The 20,043-nt window shown below is 38.7% G+C and overlaps 1 protein-coding gene across 1 annotated transcript in view; it reads right to left on the minus strand.

Moving 5' to 3' along the window:
- LOC122805321 (neurexin-2-like) overlaps nt 1-20,043 on the minus strand; it is a 1,760,973-nt gene that overhangs the window by 214,898 nt on the left and 1,526,032 nt on the right. The window contains exon 11 of the mRNA XM_044075409.1: nt 5,599-5,772. Coding sequence (XP_043931344.1) covers nt 5,599-5,772 — 174 coding nt within the window. The remainder of the gene's footprint in view (nt 1-5,598; nt 5,773-20,043) is intronic.

Consider the following 20,043-nt stretch of genomic DNA (forward strand, 5'->3'; position numbering starts at 1 on the left):
TGCAACTATTTCCCAACACTACATTATACAGAAGTATATAGCATCTGTTAGACAGAGTTATTGCCTTAAGAAATAAAAACAATGCACTGAAAGGGTGGATTCACTAAGACTTCCTATTAGGATTTCTGAGCTGTACGGTAAATCTGACCCACTATGAAATTATTGCCATTAAAGTTGAAAGTAACATGCTAGATATTTGTTAGAAGTATGCATACATCATGATAATGAAACTGAAAAGAAAGACCACTATTATAATGGGGAATACTAAATTCTTGCATGCCATTTGCATTAACAGAAAACAAACAATAAATGTCAATATTTATGATTCTTCAGTAGCCATTTTCTCCTAGAAAGAAGGTTATTTTTAAAACAAATTCAGCAGATAAAATACTGTACATTCTGTTTAATTCAGTATGTTTCTAACACAGCAAAGCAGCAGGGATGGCAGCTTAGCAGTTATATTTCTTCTTCGTGGCATAAATGTGCACATTGGAACTATCCGCAGAGATTACCCTTATTACCTTTAGAGATCACAGTGTTAATGCAGAAATTGTCGAGATTACTACTTTGAGGTTTGTTTCTGAAAGCCATCTTACCAAGACATTTATCTAGTGCTTTTCTTTTTCCTTTAGGGCTGTGCCAATATAGTAAAGCAATTTATAACAGCATTTATATTAGATCATTCAGTGCTACAGTTACTTACAAGAAAATGCATACATTCTGTTATTTTACAAATATCTCCTCCAAAGTTATAGTTTTACATGGATATGAAAGATATCAGCTTGGGTGTGTCTGTATATTATTGTGCTTTTTCATATTTCCTTCTTGAAATGGAACTTCTCCAAATGGTTTGCACACTTCTGACCTCAGACACCATAGGTGGTGAAGTTAAGATTCAGAAGGATCAGGTCTTAACCAGCTAGAAGAAAGTGAACACATAACGACTCATGTATGAGTAACGTGACTAGAAAGGCTATGCTTCTTTGAAACATTCCTTGATTAAATAGTGAATAACCTTGTGAGGAAAGTTTAAGAATCTCATATCTGAAGAAACTTGCAAATGAAATTCAGTATTCTTATTTAATAAATATAATGCAAGGACCCCAGGAATGACAATAGGGGATACAAAGTTACCATTGTGGTACACTGTCTTACATGCATGCTATGTGTGTACAACACACACACACACACACACACACACACACACACACACACTTGCGCGCACATGCACACACGCGCACACGCGCACACACGCACACACACACACACACACACACGCACGCACACACACACGCACACGCACGCACGCATGTATGCACGCACGCACACATGCACACACGCACACACACGCACGCATGCACACACACACACACACACACACACACGCACACACACACACACACACACACACACACACACACACACACACGCGCACACACGCACACACGCGCACGCACACACACACACACACACACACACACACACACACACACACACACACACACACACACACACACGTACAAACACACACACACTTTTAATTTATTTTTCTTTAACTTGTGTATCTGCCATGGTCACCTTCTCACTGATATTTTTTGTGGTATACCACTGTTTTCTTCCACCTGTTTATTATACATTATCTTAGGAAAGACAAGATCAAAGATAACATTTTAATTTTCTACGGCAACTTTCTTTTATAAATGCTAACAAAGTATTTAATAAGGGAATGCCAACAGAACTATAACACCTAATTAACAGCATTCTTCTTCATTATGTTCTAGTTTATAGAAAGTAATTTATTCCCTGTTCATAGCTAGGGAAGTGGGATTTTTCAATGTTGCAAAATATTTTATTTCTCATTAAACATGAAAATGGCCTGAAAATGTAACTCTTTAAATTCACATACAATTGCAAAGACCAACACAGTGAATGCTCATCCACCGAGCAAGAAACAGTCTGCTGCAAGCATCATTAACCCACTAGAGAAAACAGGACTTGACGTGCAGCATGCAGACCAGGGAAATACAGGTCACAGACACGCATACAAATACACACACAAACACACAGGAGGCATCACAGGGCTTCTCCGTTCAGGAGTGTTGATGTCTTCTTTCAGGAGGAAGAAGTTAGGTCATCGTCTGAAAATTCCTAATGACTGTATGGATGATGTCTCTCATGATCAGCACAAAATTATCTAATATGTTGCAAGAGGCGGGCAGAAAGCAGCAGCTTTAAAAATGTCTTCTACTACTATTTGTAAGATACAAAGTTGCTAAACTAGCGAAAGCCATTATTTTTTGCAGCAGCTGAAGCAGCCAAATAGCTAAGCAATGACTTTCTGTATAGTGTCACATTGAGTGACCTTTGTCACACATTGAAAGTAAATGAGGCTAACTCGGCCATTAGCAGAGAGAGGATAGTGCATTTCATGGCACTGATGAGTACATCACTTTACTAAGGGATTTTTCACCAGCAATCTAGATGTAATGTTGTAGGAGATCAAAAAAATAATGGCTGCCTTGTTTTCCAGTCAGCTACTGGCAAGAAGAAATCTGGCACTGGTATTATATCTGATGTAAAAAGGGTGGGCCGGAAGCAGAATAAAATGTAGAATAAATAATAGTAGAATATTTGGAGATACAAGGACCTGGTTACCACAGTGCTGAAAATGCAAAAAAAAAAAAAACCTAATGGGATTGATAAGCCACAGAAGGCAGGTTTAATTGCTTTTCATTGTGGAGACAGACAAAGTAAAGCAGTTATAACATCAAATGGCATTATATGGCAGACATAAGTAGTTAAACAATAATGTGAAATGCTGCTTGTTTTCTGCAAAGTCTCCAGTTCATCCATCTGCAGAGGATGTGTAACTAACTAAATCAAGGATTGAGATGAAGGGATAAGATTACCTTACAGAGACAGTTCAGAAAACCAACAGAAATACTGTCATATATTTTAAGGGAGAAAATATGAAATCAGGGTCAGTCGTTTAATATAAGTACTCTAAACAGTAGTTATTTCAAGCTTGGAAAGCAGCTAAATGGAAAGCCAGAGCCAGACTTACTACAATAAAGTTCAAAGTGCAAACACGCACATACACACACACACACACACACACACACACACACACACACACACACACACACACACACAGAAGCCCTCTGCTTAGGCAATGGTAGAATCACTGAAGTGAATGGATGATATCAGTTCTTATCTGGGACTTAAATCAGCATTCTGTGATGATGTCATTATCTATGGAGAAGTGATTGCAACATAACAGATTTATGTGTTTGGCATGCCTAATCAGAGAAAGGGAATCTGTGTGCCTTCCCTATGAAGCAGTTTCAGGCAGTGTCTTGAATGCTAGACAGTTCTGGCATACAAAAGATTGCACTGATTTATGAGGGATGCATTAATAAACTGTAAATTAGCAGTTGTTTATGTCCTTAGTAAAAGACGGGCTACATAATTCATTAGTAAATAATATGCATGCAGCATGTCTAGGGGTAAGGCATGTAAAGGCACACAGATGCTTGAGTAGTGATGTAACTACTGGTTATATCACAAGGTTTTAGATACTAATTAGAAAAAGAACTTCTTATGCCAAGACTATTGAAAACATTACAGATGTTTTGACTCCTGCTTTGTCTCACATTGTCTTGTGTGTGCGTGTGTGTGTGTGTGTGTGTGTGTGTGTGTGTGTGTGTGTGTGTGTGTGTGTATATAATGGACAGTGTTTATATGTGATTTATCTGTGCATCTCTACGTGCATGCATATGCATTCAGGTAGATATGAGTGATTGTGTATGTATGAGTGTATGAACAGGTGTTTATGTTTCTGCATGTGTATGCATGCAGGTGTCTATGTTTACATGTCCATGAAAATTAATATATGTGTAGACATGTATATGTATGCACATGTTTGTGAGTGTAGCTGTGGTGTAGGTGCACCTGTCTTCCACATACAAATGTGCTGTATATGTACTGAAAATCTCTTTGGGCTCTGGCTGGAAAAACAAAGCAATGTCTAATGGCATGTAGTATAAGTAAGCTGGACATGGGTTTAAGGCAGGAAAAAAATGAAATTAAGGATGCAAAAATATATGCTGAATGCTGGTTTATAAGATATAATCAGGAAATGCTGAATAATCATATTCATATGGGACTTAGCATTGCAATAAATGTGTGCTACAGACAATCATGACAGAAGTAAATATTTTGGCCTTACATGGACAGAAATCACTCCTATTCAGTTTTTGTATTTCTAGTGTAAGGAATGAAAATGTTTAAAATAGCAGACTGTTTTTCAGGCGTCTGCAATATCTACTTCCTGCTTTCATTTTCTGCTAGTCTAAAAAATGTTTATTGAGTACTATTAGATCTTTTAAAGAAGGGGTTCTCACCCATCTAAGTCATCTATCCTAGGAAACTACCACAATAACAATACACCCCTGAGTTGATCCAGTTGTTCGGGATGTGGGAACTTATGTGGAGAGGGATCAAACTTTTGACCAACGTGTGTGCACTACTGTAAGAAACTCCTTCTACATTGTGCGGCTTATAGACAAAGGGAGTGTGTCTAGGTCCAGAGATGTCAATGTCCACCTTAACCCAGCCCTCATTAGGCCAGTTAATGAATGTATTTGCCCCCTTTGGCATGTATCTGTCCATATACATGCAACAACTGGAATGTCCACCGATATACTTTACTAAAAATATACAAGGCCTAAACAACATGTCCTACATGGACCGATTTAAAGCCCTGTCACTATACTTGGTATCCTGCTGACTGCTAAGAGATTACCTGTGTTTGGCATAGAAGGCATCCTCCAATCCAATACTGATGAATTTTCTGCACATCAGCAACTCAAATGCCATCAGAAATACTGTGTCTAGGGATCTAAATCTCTTCTGCAACATCAGTAATATAGTTTGAAGAGGCAGGTTGGAAAAGACTCTCAATTCAGATAAAGTAAAGTTCATCCCTAAGCACACTCAAGCACTACCCCAGTACTAATGGACAGAGGCAGCTCGTAAATGATTTATCCCATGCATAGGTCCCCTCAAATTATCTGTGGTATGATCCCAATTATTCTCATCAGGGGTAAGGATGGGTAAAGACAATCTCTAACCAAATGGGATAGGGTAATTCAAGCACAAAAAGGCAAACTGGCTGGGCTTAAAATGGCCTACAAGGACTGTTAGCCTAGTACTTACCTATGAACTTATAAACCTATTAAATGAGCACAATGAAAAGGAAGACACATACATTGCTTTCATTTTGTTGTATGCTTAAAATGTAAAACACCACTCCTGGAAAATAAAAGTTACTGTGTATAACATCATTTCTGTAAATCTAGTTAGTGAACAAGAAAATGTACTAGGTTAAGGCCAAATGATAACAAGTGATGTCCCAGATATGATAGATCTAAGAGCACACATCAGGATGTGTTAGAAGACACTCTTTAGTCTTATTTTTAACTTATTAGAAATAAGACCAAATGAAAATCATTCTACAAGTCCAAATATTATAAAGTTTAATTTTAGAAAATTGCATGTCAAAAAAAAAATCTACAAGTTAAATTCAAAGTCTCTTACCCTCACAGCCCCTCTCAACCTGCCCCACACGGTGCATGGCATCTGCAATAAGGTCAGGCAGACGTCCGTTGAGGTCCACTGATGCCAGACAACCCTGAAAGCCATCTCGGGATGCCACAAGCTTTGGCAGGGTATTAAACATGTTCTTGGTGAGCCCTCCAATATACAGTTCTCCTAGAAATAGAGATAGAAGGGTAAAGTAAACTGGCTACTGCTAGAATTGATTTAGTAATATTTCATTCATGATGGTAAAATGACACAATAAGTAAGTGTTTATAGTCTCTGATTTACAAATACCTTTAGTCATGGAACATAAAATCTTAAAAATGGTTAATAGCTTTAAGACACAAATGCTTTAATTTAAAATATAAAGTATATCACAGGTTGGAATGTTTTACAATATAATTAGAGTACCATATTAACAAACAGTTTTCATAATTTTCTTACAATCATTTTATGAATAATATAAATAGGGACAGCTGTACTCAACACTTACAGCCATTGTATGCTAGAAAGAAAACATATCAGTGAACAGTTTAGTTTATGAAACATTGTGACTAGTGATTCCTTGTTGAAGTATTAATTTGTATCATTAATACTGCATGTCTTAGAATGTCACCCAGCATCTTAATCTTTTTGAGCTATTCGAATTCTCACTAATTATTTCTGCTTTCATTCCATTAACAGCTATTAAACCTCCTGCAGTGTGTTGCTTTCATTTCTATTCATAACTATCAGACAAAATAGCATTCTACTTTAAGGCTGTCAGAATAGAAGACTAATAGGGAAAATAAGATGTTTTACTCATATTTATATCATTATTTTTATTAATTATACACAACTCCTCCATCACCTGTTTTTTTGTTACTGTGCAGGTTATATAAAACACACCAGCAAAGGCTTAGTCAATATTCTATACAAAGACAACAACAAATAATATAGAAAAAATACTATTACATTTAACATCTAAGTAAACTATACAAGCAAAGTCATCATAATATAAGAAGAGTTGAATGATGCAGCAGAAATGACCTTGTCTCCAATGTCTTACAATGCGTTAATATGTTATTAAGGTAAATATCAAGAGACAAGCTCAGACCAGAGGACATCTTTTTGCACAGAATGTCATTAATGAAAGCACGTTTCAGATGGAGCTCTTTTTAATTCAGAGGTTGCTACCATCCATTGAACCATTCACAATCTATTTTACCATTTTTTGCACACTGGGTTGGGGTGCCATTTCAACAGTAACAATCATCCAGAGCCAATATTCACACCACTGGGTGGCTAGGCCTGCCACAGCTGTTTTTCTATATCACACACTCGCACATGCAGACACACCTATGGCCAATCTGGAATGTGAAGGATACCAGAGCACCCATAGGAAACCTGCACAAACACAAGAAGGACATGCAGACTCCCATCCATAAACTAGAAAACAAGGGCAAAACATATAGAAATACTTCAAACTATAAAATGCTCTTCTGCATGTGTGTGTGTGTGTGTGTGTGTGTGTGTGTGTGTGTGTGTGTGTGTGTGTGTGTGTGTGCGCGTGTATATGCGTTTGTGGTGGGGAATCTTTCCTTTTAAGAAAAAGTTAGCTTTTGGCCAGCATCATGTCTTCTCTAGGAGTCAGTAATTCAGGGCTAGGCTCTATCGTAAAGGTATACCTCTTATATTAACAGATGGGGCAACATTCTATTGGGTAGATATTTTGGAGAGAAATTTTTCCTAAGAGCTGGCAATGACAGTTTTCTCTATATAGATAGCCAACTAATAGGCATAGTCAACAGAACCGTTCTTAAACCACTTGTCCATAGAGACATTTATGGCGCATGTATGAGGGGCACTGAGTGAAGCACATCGGGTTTATCATGCATTTTAAAATCAAATAAATAACACAACAAGAAAATGTTCTGTGGATGCTATTTATAATGTCAGAAGGAGTCATTTTTGAAAAGAAAAAAGTGAAGAATATAGAGAAAGAGGAGTCTACATAGTTATACAGAATTAGATATGAATAAAGACACCTGGGTGAAAAGTACAGCTACCCTCTTGTGTTTATTCTTTACATGATGTGATATGATATCAACTTAACAAAGGTATAGCATCGATTGCCCCATGGAACTGCTGCTGAGTCAGAGATTCATTTTGTAGGAAAGGTTATATTGGAGATACTGATAAATGTGTTGGGGCTATTTTGGTGGCAAACAGACCTCCAGAACTCAAAATGCAAGACTTCAAGAAGGGATAAGCCTCTTATACAATCTCAGATCTCTGCATTTCAGCTATGTTGAGGCTAGCACTATGTCCACTACCAAACAGAGAGCACCTCGGGTAATCAACTGCAAAACAAACAGGTGCTTCTACCCCTTCAGCCCCCATTGCTAAACAATTAGATTTGTACTTTACAACCATTTCTATACCCAATTTTGTTGAAATGGACAGCCTGAGGCAATGTAACAATTGTCTTATGTTTACTGCCAACCACCTAGTACTTAAACTGAAACAGTGTGTGACAGATGCATTTACAGAATGTTATGTTATTGAATGCAAAATGCTCACGCGAAGACACTACAAATAAGCAACACAGCACCACCATAAATCTGTCTCACACAGATCTTATAAACATGTGAACCTGCCTCCTAGATATACCCTCAGCAACCTCACAAATATAGCACAGGCAGCATGCACCTTGAAACATACATAAAAGACTTACAGTGTCTCAATTCAAAAGCCTATAAGGCAAACCACCATACAATCCAACATTCTAGTCATACGAAATGCCATTGTGAGATATTCGCATGCACCACTTGCCAGTCTGTGTAAGGAGAGGGTCAAATTGTTGAGAGTCTAGGATTTGCCAAATTACATCCACACTCATGTCCTTGCACCTCAAAGTACACATACCACACATTCATGATACATGTGGGTGTAAATGATTTGAGGTGTATCTCCATGAAGGGAGACATGATGAAGCTCTTATAATGTCCATCCAAGCTGGTATGAACCTAGCCATGAGCAGCATTTTACCATCACCAAGAATGATGCCACAGTGCAAACAAAAGATTATTGACTTCAACAATTTGTTTAGATTCTGCTGTCATTCAAAAGGAGTCCACTATATCAGTCTTGGAGGAGATGGTAGACAGTCTTAATTGCTTTACCAGGGATAGGCTGCACCTATCCACCTATCCCTACAATGCTTTCATATATTGACTTTGTCCCCAGAGGATCATTTTACCTAACATCAGTCTGCAAAAGCTTGCAGCATAACAAAACAGAATCTATATAACATACCAGTATTGCTGCTCAACATTAGTAACCTTAAAAAAAAACACTACCTACAAGCATTCATTACCCTAAATAATATCAGTATATGCACTGCTATGGTTCAAGACCATTGAGAGCACCCCATCAGTGCAGGGTTTCAACACCTACCATACATTCAAGCAAACTACACTAGATGAAAGCACTAGAGGCTTCAGTGTGTCCATATATGCCAAAAAAAATCACCTCCTTGCTAGTTTTGATGATAAAACAATCTCAAACTCTCAAATGTACTACTTACCATTAAGAAGACCTTTTTATCACATTACAGATAATGTCTTTTTTAATTTCGGCAAGTCTTTTGGGTTTCTAATAGTATGATGGGAATGGACCCCATTCCTATGTCAAAGTATAATGTCCAGGAAATTAGTATTGTTTCAATCTTTGATGTTAGCCAGAAGTGTTCTTTGCAGCACCTGCAATGTGCCCAGTAATGACTCCTTCTGCAATTCATATGGAGTTACATGTATCGGTAACATATCTAAGTATGATTCTAAATTATTTTTTATAAGACATGTTGCTCCTACTACTATTGCAACTGTCTGGGTATCCTTCTTCCACATTGTCCCCATTTCTGCCTGCAAATCCAGGCATTTTATGACTTTGTGTCTCTCTGTATGTAAGACACTGTAGTCATTGGGTGTATCAATTTCAATGAACAATGCTACTTTTGTCTTCTTTTCATGGACTACCATATCTGGTTTTCTCACATCTATTTTTTGAACTTTTGGTAATGGGTGATCTCATGTACTATAAACTTCATACTTTTCTATAAAACCTTGTGGCTCATGTTTCCAGTGTTTTTCAGTTACTTAAATATTATAATGTTTGCACAATCCCTAATGCAACAATCTTGCCACATTATTATGCCTTTCAGTATACAGTCCTTCTGCCATTAGTATATCACAACCATCAACAAGATATGCAACCGTTTCCAATTCTGTCTTACAAAACATACATTTGTCTGTTTCTCCCACACGTTCAATGGACTTTGTAAACCAGTGTGTACATAGTCCACTACCTTGGGCCGCCAATATTAACCTTTCATCTTTTGGTTTAAATTCACCTCTCCTTAACCATTCCTGCGTTCGATCCTGATCAATATGAGGTTGTTCCAAGAGTTTTCTTTACTTGCAGCTATATTCATGCATGGTCCACATTTCTTACCTTCTCATCTAGCCCTTCACCTTGTATTCTTTCATTTGTTTTGAGGCACATTCAGTTGCTGCCTAATTTTTATCTACTTCTGGTTTGATTTCCATTCTCACTTGATGCCAATATGCTTCTGCTAGACTATGCAGGGAAGTCATCCTAGAGTTATTCGCCTCATGTTTTAAAACTTTCACTACATTTATGTCTTTTGAGGAGAGTAGATATGTATCTAGTTGTATGACAGCTGATCTTTACATGTAATCAATTTCTATGAGGCCCGTATGGGGAATATAAAGTCTTGGTATACATTGATTTTCAAAAATCATTTGATAAGCCTTAAGGATCCTTCTTGTTTTCTTGTGCAATAGATCCAATACATTTTGAGGCCACTCACTCACTCCAAAACTGTAAGTTAGGACAGGAAGAGCAAATTGGTTTATAGCTTGGACTTTGCTCCTAGATGTCAATGTTTTCAGTATTCATTTTAGTCTTCTAAAATGGCTAAGTATAGGACCATCTCTGTGTCCTTTGAGACCATAATCCTTACATAAACAGAATGGTGTCTCTATGCATTGTCAGCCCAATTCTCCTTGGGGACATCAGCTGCCCCTCTCTTAACTGTGAGCTTGGCTCCTTAACAATTGTAACTCTCTTTCTGGTCAAAGAAAATGACACATCTGTCATATTCACCTTAGGACTGAAGCCAGAAGCAAGCTAAAATGCATTGGTATTCAGAAAATATGTCAAGACTAATTTAGTGAAACTGAGTGATGACCAAGCTAAATTCAACATCTCCTTCAAAATCAATGCTGCCATTGGTTATGTGGAATCTTTTATTGTCAAATTATGTGCACATGTGAATAGCTGCACACGTGATCGGTTCCCATCCAAAGTAGATACAATACCAAATTCAACAATAAACTCCTATAGTGAAAACCAAATATAAGGGCAATCTATAATAAAAGAAAAAAAAAAACTCACTGCACAAAAAATAAATGCAACTCTCAAGATGTCAAAAAAATCTTCCTAATCTTAACCGGGAACACTGGACTCTGATCAAATGAAGCAAACCAGATATTATTAAAAATTGCCACTCAGGCAAAAGACAACCACAAAACCTTCTTTAACTATGCTATAAACCTTAGAAACAATGCCCTATATTATGCACAGCTACTAGTTAATGATATTCTATACCTGGACCCAGAGGAAATAGCAACTCTACTAGCAGATAATTTTAGCTGTAACCTCGCCCCCCGATCAACTCCTACATTCCCATATCTCATACCTGTATCTATCAACCTAGTGAGGATGGGAAGAGAGGGACAGCAGCCCCAGGCACAAAGTGTTGGGGGTGATCAGCCAGTTATGATCCCTCTTTAATGTAATACCAGCTTTTAAAAGCTGGTATTGCATTTGCTATTAAACTTGAGCACTGCAGCACTCATGTAGTCTAAATTCTAGCAAACTTTTTGCTACAGTTTTAAAAGTTTTTTTTTTTTAAACTAAAACCTGAGTGCTATAGAGAGAACATGTTGGAGAGACAGACAGGTATCAATTCCACTTTTTTGTAATCATCTTCCTCTCCACATAAAATGAAGTAGCTCTTATACTCTATTAAACTCTATTAAAAACACTTTTATGAATGAATGAATGGTAAACCACAAATTCATCCCTAGAGTAGCTCATTTATCCCATATGGAAAGGTGTAACATGCAAATTTTCTGATGTTCTGGGCTATTTTGTATTTAAATTACAAGGATAACAGTCTCAATGGGAATGCATGGCTAGGCTTCTGAAGATCTTCACTAAATAGCAGCTACCTATGAACCGATATCTCTCTCTCTCTCTCTCTCTCTATATATATATATATATATATATATATATATATATATTCATAGGTTGGTATTAGGCTATCGGCCCTAGGGCCTATACAAGCCTAGCCATAACCATTCCCTGGATAGTTCTTCCCACAATATTTACTTCCCTGGACTCCTGTCTAGCAGGGTGACTGACGTGATCCTCAGGGTGAATTTCCTATCTCCCATCCAATTGTCAAGGTTCCTTTTGAAGAGGGTCAAGGAGGCACTCTGCTTGACATGTATGGGCAGTCTATTCCAGAGTATGGGGAGTCTCTGGGTCAGGAACCTATCCCTCCAGCATGTTTTGTTCATTGTGATGACAAGCTTTAGATCCCTGGAGCATGTGGCTCTGAGGGATTGGTATTTTTTAAAGTGGAGCATGTCTAACAGCTCTGGGTTTGACATGGCCTTGTATGTTAAGCAGAGATTGCTTCTGAGTAGATGATATGCCACAGAGTACAGCTGGAGTTTTTTTAGATGATCAGCATAGGGCATCTGCTTTAGGCCTGTGATTCTTTTAGTGAGGTATTTCTGTGGCCTTTCCAGCTGTTTCAGTTGTCTTGTGAGGTACATGCTAAATGGGGGTTGCACTCTATAATGGGTCAAATGAGGGATGAGTACAGTGGGACAATTGCCTCCTTTTTTTCTGGATGAAAAGCCCTTAGTGATGAGGTGTGCCACATGGAAGGATTTCCTGACTGTTGTGGAGATGTGGTTGTCGAAGGTGAGACCACTGTCCACTTTTGTCCCTAAGTCTCTCATCACACTTTTGGTGTTTATTGTATTGTCACCTATGTGGTAATTCATGGGTACATGGTTTTTCCCAAAGGGGATAACTATACATTTCCTGGCATTAAGCTTGAACCCATGGCTCTGGCACCAAGCATCTGTTTCTGTAAGGCCCTTTTGTATAATATCCACATAATTTCCGGATTCAATAATGGCTTCCAGTTTGCAGTCATCCATGTACTTTGTTAGCCAGAGTCCCTTAGTGTTGGCCTGTACTTCAGAGAAGTAGATGCCAAACAAGAGTGGTCCCAGGACTGAACCATGACGTACTCCATTTGTCACTTGTCTGAATATGGATTTGAAGTCGGCTACTTTTACAGTCTGGGTTCTGTCAGTAAGCCAGTTGGCAACCCATTGAGTGACAGGGATGTATGTCCAGCTTAGTAAGTTTATCTATGATTCCTGAGTGGGGGGGTGGTGTTGAAGGCCTTGGCGAGGTCCAGATAGGCTGTGGGGACCAGCCTACCCTCGTCCACAGCTCTGCAGACTGATTTGAAGAAGTAAATCAGGTTCAGGAGACAAGATTGGCCCTTCACAAACCCAAACTGGGTGGGGTCCAGTGTTTGAAGGTTGCCAATGTCTTTGTTTATAAGTTCCATGAAAATGCATTACATTGCCTTGCAGATTAGGCTTGTCAGACTGATGGGATGTTAGTTTCTGGGATTCAAGGTGGATCCCCCCTTGTAGCTGTGAATCACTCAGTGGGCACGAAGCCTGAGGTGAGGCTATGATTAAACATGACACTTAGGTGAGATGCTGGTTCATTTTGTAGCTCACATAGTACACAGCTCAGGATGTCATCTGGTCCCATGGATGCTGTATTCTTCACTTTGGAGAGTGCAGTTTCTACCTGTATGGCCGTGATTACCAGAATTTGGCAATCTTTTGGTATTGAGATGGGCCCTTTAGGGAGTGAAAGGGGGGTGAAGTTGGCACTAAATTGATCTGCCAGGATACTGGAAATATCTTTGGGATCAGTATATTTATTGCCATTCTGTTGTAGCTCAGAGCAGATCTGAGCATTGTCATTTAGATTCTTGACATAACTATAGAATGCCTTGTCGTTGTCTTTGGAATCTTTGGCAACTTTATTTTCATAACTAGTTTGAAGGATTTATTTGAGGGATCTCAGCTTCTTACTGAGGCTGGTAAGGGAGTTTTTTGCATCCTGGGATTTCCCGCTTTTCTGCAACAGTTTCTTCCTTCTGTTGCATAGTTTGTTTATGTCAGAGGACCACCAGACTGGCTTCCTTTTTTTGGAGGCGAACATCTTGGTTCTATTTGGGATGGCACGATTCATGCACGAGTGGATGTGCTCATACAGTGCCTTAGTGTAGGATTCAGCAGTTGAACTTTCAGCTTCCATCTGCATGGGTGTCATGAAGTTTATTACATCTGACTTGAGTAGCATGAAGTTGGCTTTGGAGAAGGTTTTTATGGAGGTTTCCTTACTGGGGGGTGGGGGTGGGATGTGGATGTCAAAGGTGATTTTCTTATGGTCAGACCTGACCAATGAGGGGGTGACCACTGGTGTGGAATATCTCTTTCCCATGTTGGTAATGACCAGGCCTAGGATATTGGAGCCCTTGGTGGAACAATGGATTAGTTGATCCAGGATGTTGGAATTTATGAATTTCAAGAACCATTGAGAAAAGGTGTTGGTATCCGAGTAGTTTTCCCAGTTAATGGCAGGGTAGTTGAAATCACCCAGAATTAGGGTGTTTGGTTGTACCTTAATATTTTCCAGTATGTTTATAAAGGTGTAGTGAGAATCTTGGGGCATGGTGGGGGATCTGTAGCAAGCTGCAATTTGGATTGTAGTCTTACCTAGTGTTAGTCGCACCTGGAGAATTTCAGATGCATTGTGTTGGGCAACTAGCCTGGAGGTTTGAATATCCTTGGTGAATATGGACACTCCTCCACCTTTAGTGTTTCGGTCTTTGTTTGGTGGCCAAAAAGTGTGGTAAGAGTTGTAGCCTGGTATTGCAGGGGTGCTCTCTGGAACCTTGAACCAAATCTCAGTTACTGCACAGATATCGATGTTCTCCATTTTTAGGAGTGCCTTGAGAGAGTGCATTTTGAGGTTTAGACTTATAGCATTGAGTAGCATTACCTTCAGATTTTGCATGCTTGTATCTGTTATGGTGGTGGTTTTGTCCTTTGAACTTTGCCTAAAAAAAGGCACTATAGGGGTGGCAAGAGCTTTAATCAGTAACCTGAATCCCAGGGGTGACAGGTGCAGACCATCTTTGTCAAAGCATCGTGGTTTGTTGATCATGTCGTCCCAGGCAGACAGATATTGGATCCCCTTTGAATGACACCAGAAGCTTAGCCAATTGTTGAAGTCAATGATTTTGTCCTTATACTGTGGTAACATTCTGGGCGAGGGCAGGTTGCTACTCAGGGCTAGGGTCATACCTGCCTGGGACACATGATCCAAGAGCTCTTCCATTTCTCTTTTGATGTAGTCCAGGGAGGTACATCTCAAGTCATTCACTCCAACATGGACACGTATCCTGTCAGCAGACAGGCAGCTGAATGTAATTTTCTTCTTGTTCAGCCTGGTGAGTGGGACATCAGTGTGCCTGACTATAGAGTCACCTATGACTAAAGTGTTGGGTACGTTGTCTTGCCTTAGGGGCTGTTGTTGGGTGGCACACTGGTGTTGTGAGCTATGTGCCACTTTGGTTGTGACTGGTGTTTGTTTGCATTTCAGCTTTGGAGGTCCTTGTTGCTTGGGCAGGTTAATGTTAAGGGCCTCTGCATATGTGGGTTTAGTGTTGCTATGTGTGGGTGTTGATGGTGTGGGTTTTGAAGGACTATGTGTTGCCTGAGGTGTAGTGCAGGTGTTAACCTTCTCCTCTTGACTGTCTAGCAGAATCTTGGCTGGAGAGAGCTTTGCTTTCAGTTTGGCTATGTAAGAGCATCTCTCACAGGTTGTAGTGTTGGGTGGTAGGAGGAGAGGGTTGTCTGTGTACATGAGGCAGTTGCTACATTGCCCCAATATGCCCAGATTTACCAGGTGAACAGGTGAAATCACTGGAAGCTGACCCTTGGACATGCCGGTTTAGTTGCTTTTTTGCAAAGTACAAGAGCTGTTTTCCCTTACCTTTGCAAGGTACTTTGCAGTTATAGGCTGTTTAGTGCCTACGATTAATTTCTCCTTATTAACAAGGAACGTTGAGTGCTTGTATCCGTTTAAGGCTTCCTAGTGCTTTCCAGCAGGTTCTAGAGCAAGTGCTAGTCACAGCAGTTCAGATTTTAGTGCTACTACTGAGAAACCAGCTACTTCTAAGGGAAAATTTGAAAAGCAGACTTTCTAGCACCTGGAATAGTTTAAACGTAGCCCCATGGTGTTGTACGATGCAAAAAATGTGCAAACACACACATTTTTAAGCCAGAAAGCTGAAAGGGATAGAAATCAGCTCAAAAAGGCTAGTAAAATTACAATTTCAGAGCTGGAAACCACTCCTCTAGTGTTAGATAGGCAGTACAATGCTCACCACTCCCACTGGTAAGCAGTAGGACTTCCCTCTACCACAGCAACGGCAGGAAACAAGCAAACAAGATAGTATTTTTTTGTTTTTTTTGGGGGGGGGGGTTGGTTAAAACAGGCTAAACAATTAAATAATGCAGTAAATAAACACAGAATAGGCTAACACACTTGAGTGTGTAGCCCTAAACAGTAAATGCAATTAAAACTCTACAAAATTAGCAATTTAAAACATTTTAAATGAAGCAAGGCAAATGCATAACTGAAAAATGATTTAAGGATCAGTAATGCAGTAGAATAAGTAGCTAGTCTACATATACAGAGAAGTCTATATATATTTTGAAAAGCAGCTAAAACACACTAAAACAATTCAGATGCAGTGCAACCTAGAGCATTTGAGTTGTAGCAATATTAAGGCAAGTACAGTTTTAATAAATGCACTAAAATATACTCTATAGTTCCAAAATGTTTGAGAAGCACAGTCAGAACACAAATATACACATATAATCTATTTGTATGTATGTTTTTCATTTGTTTACTTTGAAATACTGAGTCTTAACCATCCATCTAAAAAATTAATCACTAAAGATATGTATAGATGATTTTTTTTTGGAATCCAGACAGAAAGTAGTAACTTTCTATTTCTTGGCTTTCATACCTGAGGGGAATTCTGTAACACAGTTACAGGTTTAGCTGGCTACCAGATAGTCCATCTTTTGTATGAACAATTCTGCTTACTTCATTACCAATAAAATGTTTCATGCCTCCACAATTCAGATTATCCGGTTTTGCAGAATTCCATATCACAAAATGTCTAGCAACTATATTTCTCCATTTTTTATTTAGCATGGTTATTCTGTTCCTAACCTACCCTTTTTCATTTTTACCTTGAGTCACGCTTGTATATTTAACTTCTTAAAACAGTGCTAACTGTTTTCTGGCAACTAGACATACTCACATTAGCATTCACTTTTATACTGTTTGAACCAAGTAAATGTGGTCTGTATTTAAGCAACATTTCACAATTAGTTTAGTGTAATACAGGGTATGGCCACAGCTGTCAAGGGTTAGCCATGGGGGAAGTCATGAGAGCTTCAATGAGAAGCCATGGATAAGCCCACATTAACCACAATGGAAAGTGATTTACGACTACTGTACAACAACATTATTTATAAAAAAAAAATTTACCATTTAAAAAAATATTGTATAACATGACTACATACCACTTCTGTTTGCTTTCATTAGCTGCAGTCTTTATGAGTTAGATAAGAATGTATTGAACATATATACACTCATAAATGTGACGATACCCAGGCAGCACATTTCTGAGTGTTGCTGCTGTCACCTGGTTTCACAATATATTTTGGAGGATGAAGGGATTCATTTCCATTAATAATTTGTTTAGTTCTATGTTTATTTAAATTGGGGAATAATTGTCATTTTTAAACTGAGTATCACTGTTTTTTATTTAAATTAGCAAAATGAAGAAAATGATAGTTGTGAAGCCATGCCGTCATCATCAATTCAGTCTGGCTACAGAATGGCCACTCCGTAGCTAGCAAACTGCATTCCACAGGTAAAGCAAGCTTTGCTTTGTTTACTTGCCACTTATGATTCGTGACATAAATGACACTTATTGTATAATTTTAATTAAATATTCTGAGCTGCATATACCATGCTACATAGGGAAAAAAAATAATTATTCTACTCTATACCAAAGCTAAACAAAAGGTCTGAAGCACATATCAGGTGTGACACCTCTTGATGAAACGATTTTAGTCAGTATTAATCAGATATTATAGAATGGCTATGTGAAAATATATCATTAAATCACTATCATTATTTAACTGGGGCAAATGATGTATCAATACACATTTGACAGACTTTTAGTTTACAAAAAACAAACTAAAAAAACTGCACAGTTAATAAAAAGTCATCTTTAGCCACTGTCTCTCCTCAGAATACATACAGTTTTCCTGAAGATGCTACAACCCTGACAGCATCATCAACTCCCATTTTCCCATTTTCTACATGGGGTTGGGGTGTTGTGTCACTTGTAACCAGCTCTCCCTATACAATGCTACTCTCCTACCTTCTTCACCACTCATTCGTAACTGTTGCAAGTCTTTTCTCACACCATACATCCACCTCTTTGCTGGATGTCCTTGTTTTCTCTTGCCTTCTTCCTGTTTGTCACAAATCTTCTTCACCAGATTGTCTTCTGATTTCCTCCACATGTGTCCAGACTACCATAATCTATTCTCTTTGACCTCTTCTGTAATGAGAGCTACTTTGGCTTCTGGTCTTATGCCGTCATTTCTTTGTCTGTTCCACAGTGTGCATCCTACCACCCATCTCAGGCACTTCATCACCATCAGCTCTAGCTTCCTAAACTGCTTTGCCTTTACTGCCCAGGTTTCTGTACCATGCAGTAATACTGGTCACACCACCATTGTATACCTTACTTATCAGTTTCTTTGGCATTCATCTGTCATACACTACTCCTGACACTCTGTGCCAGTTGGCTGCAACATCTCTGATTCTGTCTTTGACCTTCTCACTCAGACTTCCCTTCTCCTCAACCACCCCACCCAGATACTTGAAGCTTTTAACATGTTCCACAGGTAATGCAAGCTTTGCTTTATTTACTCGCCACTTACGATTTGTGACAGCTTCTGATTTCACTTATTTGTTGCCATTACTACTGATGTATCTGTACTCAGTGTCATCCCATGCATCTTCAGTTTTGCTTGCCATTTCCCTATCCTTTGCTGAAGTTCTTGCCATATCCTCTGCATACAGTAGATTTGTTGATCTGTGCCCTGTGATCTATTTGCTAATGTAGTTCATCACCAGCATGAGCAGCAGTGGGCTTAGAGCTGAACCCTGGTGCACACTCACTCCCATTGGGAATCCCTGTGTGAGACTGAACACTGTTTGTACTCGAGTCATTGAGTCCTTGTACATAGCTTTTACTAATTCTACCAATGTTTCTGAGACCTCAAACCACCACACCACTGCCCAAACCAGCTTTCATGGGACCTGACATTGATATAATTAGCTTAGGATCCAGGCAGATGGGGAGTAAGATAATGGAAAATGGTAGCAACTGCTGTCATACAAAGTGGGAATGTCTTTGCAGATAATCTATCTACAAAGTACTACCAGAAAAGGATTAGTGGTCAAGACATTAGATTTCACCTTTTCAGCATATAAGTAGTCAAATGTCATTGTTGAAGAAAAGGTACAGAATAAGATTTGGTTTGAAACATGACCAGAAAAAAAGCCCATCAGGGAATACTGTTGAGTGCACTATTTATTTCAACTAATTATGGGGTTTGCACATCTTCAGAAAAAATGCACTTTCGAGCAACTGACCAAGTTTCTTCACCAGAAGGTCCAGCTACTATTATTTTCACTAGCCTCATCATTCATAATCAAAACAGTAGTTATTTAATTTGCCTGTGTAATGCAGAGGATTAGGACTAAGAGTTGCTAATGTGCTTCATCCTATAAACTTAGGTTTGATTCTGTTAGCTTTCAATTTTGTAACTCTGAGGAATTCAGGTAACCAGGCAATGTCATAGTGAAAAGAGACACTCAAATCAAGTGAGCTTACCAATCAACAAACACATTTAAACAAAAATGTGATACAAACGCAAAGTAATTTAATTATCTTTGCCAGTATGTTTAAAAGTTCTCATTCATGACTATATGTTCAAGATTATGGATATTTTAATTTTCCAAATCAGCTTCAAGCACACTGAAAATGTAATTTTTGAAGACATTAAGATAAAACATTTTAAAACATCTGAGGACTTC

This window comes from Protopterus annectens, chromosome 6.part1 (assembly GCF_019279795.1).
Source record: "Protopterus annectens isolate FY-2018-M chromosome 6.part1, PAN1.0, whole genome shotgun sequence".
Classification (NCBI taxonomy): domain Eukaryota; kingdom Metazoa; phylum Chordata; order Ceratodontiformes; family Protopteridae; genus Protopterus; species Protopterus annectens.